Below are 10000 nucleotides of genomic sequence, written 5' to 3'. Positions count from 1 at the left end.
CTCTCTCTCTCTCTCTCTCTCTCTCTCTCTCTCTCTCTCTCTCTCTCTCTCTCTATATATATATATATATATATATATATATATATATATATATTATATATATATATATTATATATATATATATATATATATATATGTAATGTATGTATCTGTGTAATATATATAATATATAATATATATATCATATATATTTATATATATATATATATATTATTATACAATTATATTTAAATATTTTATATAAATATATATATCAATATATATATATATATATTAATATATATATAATATATATAATATATATATATATATATATATATATATATATATATATATATATATATATATATATACAAATATATAATATATATATATTATATATATACCATGCCATTTTCCTAGGACCCTAAACAATAAAGCTAAACTGATGCTTTTCTATAGTTGAGTGGTGAAGGATGGTGGAGAGGTCCATGGCTGCTCAAACATGAGCATACCGTTATTGATGATGATATAAATATATGAGGCAGCGGTGGCCGAGTGGTTGGAGCATCGGACTCAAGACTGGCACGACGGCAATCTGAGTTCGAGGGTTCGACTCACCGGCCCGCACGTTGTTCCCTTGGGCAAGGAACTTCACCTCGATTGCCTACCTAGCCACTGGGTCGCCAAACCAGCCCAAGTCAGTGCTGGTCCCAAGCCCAGATAAAATAGAGAGAATTATTACCTATAAGGTAACACCGGCACTCTCCGTGGAAAGGAACTGGGGACCCTACCACGTACTCACTCCAAGAGCATCACAACATGAAAACTACAATTATCATGCTGTGACCATGGCGGCTCAGACATGAACCTACCGTAAAAAAAAAAAATATATATATATATATATATATATATATATATATATATATATATATATATATATATATATATATATATATTATGTGAGGGTTCTTAATTTATTGTGCATCATAATCCTCAATACTTTATGGTGTATCCTTGTTTGAGGTAAAAAAAATACCATCTACAGTAAGATCTTCAGCTTTAAAACCCGATCCTTATTCGAGATGTCTTGGCTACATAAAAGGCCGTAAATATTATCTAAGACACCAAAGTATTCCCCAGGTGAGTCTGTCAGTGCACTTCCTTGCGAAATCCTCAAGTTCCTCAGATCATGAAATGAGAGGATTCTTGTGGCCATTCTGTCATATCAGTTGTCTTGTTATTTCACACAGTAATATTATTATCTTATCTAATTTATCCATTTGTAGCTTATGATTTGAACAAGCTCTTTTTTTATTCTCTAGTTTGTTATAATCCTCTCTTTTTTTTCTTAGGTTGTATTGTAAAAGTCTAATTATTTAATATATTCCCACTTAATTTTTAGACTTCTGACAATTCAATGCACGTGGGACTTATAAAATTTTTAAAACTTATTCTATTTATTATTATATTACTTTTCTTATTATTACCATTCTGATCAAACATGATTATTGTAGTTTAAAGACTCATGTTGACATGATAGTAACAGCAGTAACAAATGAAATGAAATATAACTTTTATTTTCCTATGTACTTACAATCAATACTTTCCTTTTCACAACAATCTACATTAAATTATTCACTACATCAATACCGTTAATTCAAGTTATTAAGGCCAATTCTGACTGTTGATATGAAAACACTCTTTTTCCATTTGGTGATACATATTTGAATGAATACATGATAAAGACACACATATTAATAAGAGATGTATTTTCAAATTTCCTAGAATACTGACAAAAAAGGAGAAATGAAAATTGCTTTCATGGTGTACCATCTTCATACATTCTCAAATATGACGATGCCTATTCATGTGATATTAACAGGAAGAGCAGACATGAAACAAATTCTACTTTTACAACATGAATTGTAGAAGTTACTGCAATTGATGAGTAAGTCAATATCCTCGTAAGAGTTTACAACACATCAATAACATATAACTAAGAAGAAATTATTACAAACAAAAATCTGATGGAAGATAATAATAACCAAATTAAGAGTCTTCAATGAAAAAACAAAGATGATAACATTAACAATTATATAAAAAATAACAATAATTATGATAGCATTCCCCCTTATCAGTTTTATACACCATAATCATCTTTTTCATCTTCATCTTCAGAGTCGGAGAACTTCATGAGTCGCACTTCTTCCAAACCAGCATTGTCCAAAATGTCAAAGTCGTCATTATCATCTACCTCAGCCGTTCTCACTCTGTCACTTTCTCCCTTATTCTTATTCTTGTTTTTGTCCTTATTCTTATTTTTGTTTTTCTTCTTGTCATCATCATCTACAAATCTGAAAGTAAGATAAATATGAAGTTGAAGTATTTTGTTAGAATTGCATCTTTATCATTACATTTGTTAACATACAATCACATACACTTGCAGGTATAATTACATATAGGCAAACACATATTCAGGAACATGTGTGCTTGTGTATAAATTCACATACACAAACACCAATACACATATATTACACATTCATGCATCAGCTACATATTCAAAACAAAAGACATGGGAAAAGAATTTCCACTATGGGTACCTGCTCATGTCCATTTCTTCTACGGACTCATCGTCCTCATCATCATCGTCGTCATCTGACAGGACTTCCTTCCTCTTGCCTCTGCCTTCAATCTCCTCCCTCCTCATAACTGGCAGGGTGTTCTCATCTCTTCCTGTGGGATTGCCAAACTGCCTTACCTGATCCTTTTCATGGATCTTCTGCCAGCTAGAATGGAACTTGCTCATGGGTGTACCTTCCTGACGGGCCGAGATCTGTCCAACAAATGCAGAAGGGTTTTAGAAAGCCTTCTTTTTATTGTTATTTGTAGAAATGAAGGAACAGGGCACTTCTGGATGTCTATGAGAGAGAGAGAGAGAGAGAGAGAGAGAGAGAGAGAGAGAGAGAGAGAGAGAGAGAGAGAGAGAGAGGGAGAGGGAGAGGGAGAGAGAGGAGGGAGAGAGGAAGGGAGGAGGAGGGAGGAGAGGAGGGAGAGGGAGAGGGAGAGGGAGAGGGAGAGAGAGAGAGAGAGTGAAAGAGAGAGAGAGAGAGAGAGAGAGAGAGAGAGAGAGAGAGAGAGAGAGAGAGAGAGAAGGAGAGAGAGGAGAGAGAGAGGAGAAGAGAGAGAGAGAGGAGAGAGAGAAGGGAGAGAGAGAGAAAAGGGAAGAGGGAGAGAGAGGGGGGGAGAGAGAGAGAGTGAGAGAGAGGAGAGAGGAGAGAAGGAGAGAGAGGGAGAGGAAGAGGGAGAGAGAGGAAGGAGAGAGGGAGAGAGAGAGAGAGAGAGAGCGAGAGAGAGGGGAAAGCAAAGGAGAGAGGGAGAGGGGAGAGAGAGAGAGAGGAGAGAGAGAGAGAGAGAGAGAGAGAGAGAGAGAGAGAGAGAAAGAGAGAGAGAGAGAGAGAGAGAGAGAGAGAGAAAACAACTGACTGATGCCCTAAGAAAGACTCCACAAAAAAATCAAAACCATGACACATACCAGTGTGCACTGCACATGAAAGAAAGAAACAAAAAGAAACAAAAAGATCTTAGTGCCTCACCTCCCAGTCTTTGATAGCTTTAAGGTCTGCAATGGACAATGTAGTTTCTCTTCTTCTTGATTCAATGAATTGGCTATTTTCATTAATCTTGTCCAAGAGCTGTTTCATTTTCTTGCAGAAGTTTGTCATATGACATTTCTTTAGGAATGCTTTAATCTGGGTAAAACATATGCCTTATTAAAATCAAAACATACAAATGCTGGGTTGAACAGAATCACAAAGATTTACTTTATATGTATATATATTTCCTTCTTCATTAATTGCAAAAACATACACAAGATATTTTCCTATATATTTCACACCTATTTTCAATGTTACCAAACAATATACTCTAAATAAACAACTAAATAGACTACTCCAAATAGACAAAGTAATAAATGAACATTACACAACAGACAGACCAGACTGATTCACAGACAAAACCAACCTGTAGTGTAGCTGGGAAGACCAATTCAGGAAAGGCAATGGAGTGGCTCTCAAGAGTCAGGTATTTGACCATTGCATCATAGACCTGTGAGACAATACCATCCTTGAAAGCAGATTCCTCCATCTCCTGATTGGAGAGACGCAGCATACACTTCCAGTCGAAAGGCCTGATGGATGCTTTCTTGTGCTTCTTTTCCAGAGGGGCTTGGGATAGAATCTGTGGGTGAGGAGGGAGAAGCATATGTATACAGTGACAACATGCAACCAATTAATTTTAAAAAACATTTTTTTTTTTTAATATTAAAATTTGTTTCACTATTCAGTCCTAGAAAATATGCCTACAAGTATGAGCAATTTATCACAGACTAAAGTAACACATAATAAAGATCCCTTACATCTAATAGAAGGGGCATAACAGGTATGAACGTCTCGGTGTGTTGAGAAAGGTTTATCAACATATTACAAACGTGGAAGTGAAGGGGATAGAATGCTGGCGTTGGACGTAATTTTACAGTACCAATTGAAATCTGGAAAAGAAAAATAATCATGTTATACAGTCTTAACGCATAATAACAAGTCCTCCACTCCTAGTCATGTTTAAAATAACCAATACGAACAGAATAACAGAGTAAATACATAAGTTATTGCATAATTCTCATTGCATTATACCTGAATATATCTCAATATATGATATCAATGAACTCGAAAACTTATTCATACCTGTATAAGAGGGTATATAAGTGGCTGCAGAATTGTACTAGGATGAGTCTTGGACAGCATTTCACCCCAGAAAATTAAGCAGTGGATGTACTGCCAGTTGTATACCATCTGCACACGCTCCTGGGTGGGGAAAAACATAATGTATTACAAATAGTCTTGTTTCTTGTTTTGAGTAATGATAAAGCACATTTCTCTTTTATGAAAGAAGTGGACAAGAGAGAAGGAAATGAGAAAGAAAGGAGTTAAAATGGAGGAGGAGGAGAAGGAGCAAATCATTATTAACCCAATCGGCACGTTTGGCAAGAATACATGCCATGCCCACTGTAACACAGGTTTATTTATTGTATTCACACATAGATGGCTCTACAAGTGCTTAGTCATCAAGGGGTCACTTATTAGTCCTACCTTTCTCACCTGTTTACCCTTTTCCTTGACTTTTGGAAAGGATCTTTTGCATTATTTCATTGTTTTAAATGTTAACAAGATTTTAATAATACTTTAATAATCATAACATCAATAACAATAATAACTGTATTGATATCAATTGCATTAAAAGGAAAAACGCATTTTCCTGCCAATTCAAGGAATGGGGAAAACAAGATCAGTCAGTAGGGCCTACTGATAGACTCCTTGGAGGCTGAGCACATGTGGAGCCATCTGTATGTAACAAAATTCACAAAAACCTACAAGGGACAGAACATAAATCCGGGGTGATTGGGTTAATAATAATAATAATAATAATAATAATAATAATAATAATAAAAATAATAATAATAATAAAAATAATAATAATAATAATAATAATAATAATAATAATAATAATAATGATGACGATGACGATGACGATGACGATGACGATGACGATGACGATGACGATGACGATGACGATGATGATAAGTGAATAATAATAATAAGTGAATAATAATAAGTGAATAATAATAATAATAATAATAATAATAATAATAATAATATAATAATAATAATAATAATAATAATAATAATAATAATAATAATAATAATAATAACAATAATAATAATAATAATAATAATAATAATAATAATAATAGCAATAACAATATGAAGAAGTAAAAGATGGAGGAGGAGGAAGAAGGGGAAGAGGAGGAAGGGGAGGAGGAGGAAGGGGAGGAGGAGGAGGAGAGGAGGAGGAGGAGGAGGAGGAGGAGGAGGAGGAGGGGAGGAGGAGGAGGAGGAGGAGGAGCATGAGCATGAGGAGGAGCATGAGCATGAGGAGGAGCATGAGCATGAGGAGGAGCATGAGCATGAGCATGAGCATGAGCATGAGCATGAGCATGAGCATGAGTATGAGCATCAGCAGGAGGAGATGACAAGGAGGAAGAAAAAAATAAAACATTCATAACTCCATACCTTAGTTTTGGTTGTAATAGCATTTCTGAGGTGAATTGCCATCTGACGAATGTACACGAAGGCATGTTTATATGCTATTGAATGATCCAATGCATACAGTTCCACCAATGACATGCGCATGAAGTCAATGAGGCCCCACGTATTCCTTGATGTAAACTTTGAGTTTTGTACAAAGGAGATATACATGCGCTGGAAAGAGGGAACTGTTAGTCTCTCAACTACGGATTTCTTTACATATATGTTTCAAGGTTTCACAAAATATTGTTTTGTTAACACAAACACTTAACATACAATCTTTTCTATGTTATATGAGGTAAGGCATATTAAAAATCTCTTCCCTACCCTTAAGACTCCATCCATGAATGAGTCGGGGAGCAAGCGAGTCAGCCTAAATATGCCTAAGAAGGCCAGAACTCGCACTTTCTTCTCACTAGTAGCCCAGAGTGAGACCAGCTTCCTAAGGAGCTTCTTTGCCACATTTCTGTGCCCAGCATAGTAACTGAGAAGGGGCATCACACCACGACTCAGAAGGACCTCAGCAATACTTGCATCAGCCACTGCGCCAATCAACTGAAAGCAGAACATTCCAAATCCCACATTCAGTACTACATTTCTAACCTTCACATATTAGATTTTCACATGCATCATAGAACCTCAGAACACTAATTGGCTCTTAACCATTAAGCTTAGTTCAAACACAAAATGACTCATGTCTGACACCAAGGTTCAAAGTAGAAGTAAACAACAGTCCATGCATTTCTTATTACACCTGGGATTTGGGCAAGTGGACATAAAAAAAAGTAGAAATTCTCCCTGAAGGACAATCACAGTTTGATATGATCACAGAAGAAACTGGTGCTTACCTGAACTAGATTACCAAGATAGGATTTAAAGAAGTTCTTCATTTTGTCCCATCTTTTGCATTTTAAGGGGTCATCTGTAGGGTTCTTCATCCTTAGAATTTTGTAGAAGGCGGAGGGTACATTTCGCAGGCAAAGACGCACAACCGCATTGAAAACTGGAAAACAAGTAAGACAATTTTTTCCTTAGACCTCTGGTTTGGTAAAATAGCAAGATTTTTAAAAATGAAAGATACTGATACTGTATTTTCTTGGCAATAACTTCTAAATAAAAATTGCTATTTTTTACCCTGTTGAGTCTACAGAAAGTACATCCAGTACATTTAAACTCTATTGCATTTTCATTTGGTTAATAAAACAATGCCAATGCCATGAATACCACTATCTAGTGATACCATTATTCTTTTGATACAATATTTTGGCCAAGTAACACTGGAAGCATCATCAGTAGTGTTGGAGCTGTCTTCCAAGAAAGGTAGGTGTGTGTGTGTGTGTGTGTGTGTGTGTGTGTGTGTGTGTGTGTGTGTGTGTGTGTGTGTGTGTGTGTGTGTGTGTGTGTGTGTGTGTGTGTGTGTGTGTGTGTGTGTGTGTGTGTGTGTGTGTGTGTGTGTGTTGTGTGTGTGTGTGGTGTGTGTGTGTGTGTGTGTGTGTGTGTGTGGTTGTTTTTTGGTGTATGAGGGCGAGTCAGAAAATTTCTGGACATGACAAGTATACATGTACAATCATAATAAAACATGATTATTCATGCACTTCACACAGCTAAGATAGACAGCAAGGTCTAGGACCTGCTCCAATAGAGCCAGAGCCCACCGTGCAGGATTTGCAAATAACAATATTCTATGTCCTGTGTGATCTAGATCAGCAGCAGTCCCTTGTACAGCTAAACTGGATTTTGGAGACCAATGTTCTTCCCATACAACTGTTACTGGTGTGCTGAATTCAAGAGGCGCTGAGGAAGTTTTGAAGATGAACAGCAGGAAGGTCATAAGAAATGACTGTCATTTCAGAGGACATTGCTGCTATGCAGAAACTAATGGAAGAGGACTCCAGAATCAGTTTCTAAGAATTGGAAAATTCAAATACTGGGGTAGGAAGGGTCGCTGAAATACCAGGAAGTAATGATGTGCCTGATGGATCCTCGACACTAGGAACAGAAAGGTACCAGAGTAGATTGGGACTACAAACAGATGGCTAGGTTCAATGGAGGGGCTTAAAGGGATGTCCACACCATTGTTACCCATAATAAAACATGATTTTATCAAAGGCAATCTGCTGAGTGGGAACTTCCCCCTTTGAAGGCCAAGTCTATGAGTGTAGGAAAGGAGATAGTATGCCATACATAATCACATAACCTGTTTCACTGCCCACTGGTTAGAACTGCATGTCCTCCAAAACTGCTGGAGATGATGCAAGTGAAACAGCCCAGGAACAGCAGCATACCCCACATAAATAATGTCTGCTATGTCAGAGTAAATTACAGTTCTAGAGGCTTGGCCTCAGTATAGTATCTTTTATAGAGTACTTCAAAAACATGCAAATGTTTTATTCAAAGACACCAAAAGGTTTTTTGACATCCAGAACTTTTCTCACCAACTCTTGTTTAGATTTATAAGTAGAAGACAGTTTTAAACTATAAAAATAATAGTGCTACTTCCTAACTTTGGCCATCCAAACAAACAATATCGCAATTTTCGTACCCAAAAATTCACGGAATCTTCGAAACCCACAAGGCAACAATTCAACCATCACATTTGCAAATTCAAAATCAAACTTACTCTGAGGTCCAGCCACCTCATATTTGCTTGCAGCTTCTTTTTCTTCGTTAGATTTGGATCCCAAGCTCTGAATGGCTGCGAGGAATGCCTGACTTACTTCCAAGAAAGTGTTTAGAGGCCTGAAAGAAAAATTCTTTGTTACTTTTTTTTGTTTACTTGTTTGCTTGTTTGTAGGGAGAATGTTTTAGGAGAGAAAAGAATAGTATTTTCACATTTTCTTTGATAAAAAGGAAACATTGCAACACACTAGAATATGAATGCCAGTAATACATACTCATTTTCTTGCAATCCTTTCTCCCATTCTGCAATCATTGATGCTGTGACTACATTGGAGCCTCGTTTGCGAAGATTCTCTTCTTCGGCATCAGATGCATCACTCTCCTCACCCTGCAATAATTAGACTTTGTTCATAACACACAATAGATGAACACAGATACTAATACTATTTATCGAAAATTATGGACTCAAACAAAAGGGGCAAAATCCTTCGTCCTGACTCACAGATTCTACATTCTTTTCTTCTTCCTTTTCTTCCTCTTCCTCTTCCTCATCATCACTATCTTCCTCTTCATCTCCAGCATCACTATCTTCCTCTTCAACTCCAGCATCACTGTCTTCCTCTTCATCCCCTGAACTCTGCATATCCATCACCTCAGATGACTGCATCATGGTCTGATAAAACTCAGGGTCACTCTTCTTCAGCTTATTGAGATATTCTTTCTGGCTCATCTTCGTTGACTGTGCCATCTCCTCGTCATCCTCCTCCTCCAAGTCTTCTTCCATTTCATCTACCTCATCCACCTTCTGCTTTACTTCTGCAAGGGTTCAGGAGTCCTTTCTTACTTCCAAGTCTTTACGGAGTACTGGGATCTTTCTATTTATATTCATTATATATATATATATATTATATATATATATATATATATTTATATATACATATACATATACATATACTATACATATACATATACATATACATATACATATACATATACAATTACTATACATATACATATATATATATATATATATATATATATAATATATATATATAATATATTATAATATATATATATATTATATATAATATATATATATATAATAATATATATATATATATATATAATATATATATATATTTTATAATATATATATATATTATATATTATATATATATTATTATTATATTATTTATATATTATATAATTATATATATAAATAATAATATATATAATATATAATTATATATATATATATA

General features: G+C 35.5%; 1 protein-coding gene across 1 annotated transcript; it reads right to left on the bottom strand.

Moving 5' to 3' along the window:
* Nucleotides 1-1734: 1734 nt before the first annotated feature.
* LOC119578757 (nucleolar complex protein 2 homolog) lies at nt 1735-9557 on the bottom strand (the record flags this gene model as incomplete). The annotated part of the gene is given in 12 exon segments (XM_037926372.1): nt 1735-2336; nt 2583-2815; nt 3576-3731; nt 4003-4218; nt 4397-4528; nt 4722-4841; nt 6108-6296; nt 6450-6677; nt 6971-7125; nt 8743-8861; nt 9017-9129; nt 9244-9557. Coding segments are annotated over 12 exon segments (2189 nt in total), but the record flags the coding sequence as incomplete, so codon positions are not given.
* Between the last annotated feature and the right edge of the window lie 443 nt (nt 9558-10000).

This window comes from Penaeus monodon, chromosome 11, assembly GCF_015228065.2.
Source record: "Penaeus monodon isolate SGIC_2016 chromosome 11, NSTDA_Pmon_1, whole genome shotgun sequence".
NCBI classification, from domain to species: domain Eukaryota; kingdom Metazoa; phylum Arthropoda; class Malacostraca; order Decapoda; family Penaeidae; genus Penaeus; species Penaeus monodon.
Note: the sequence above shows the minus strand (reverse complement) of the source record. Positions and strands in the feature narration are given on the sequence as shown.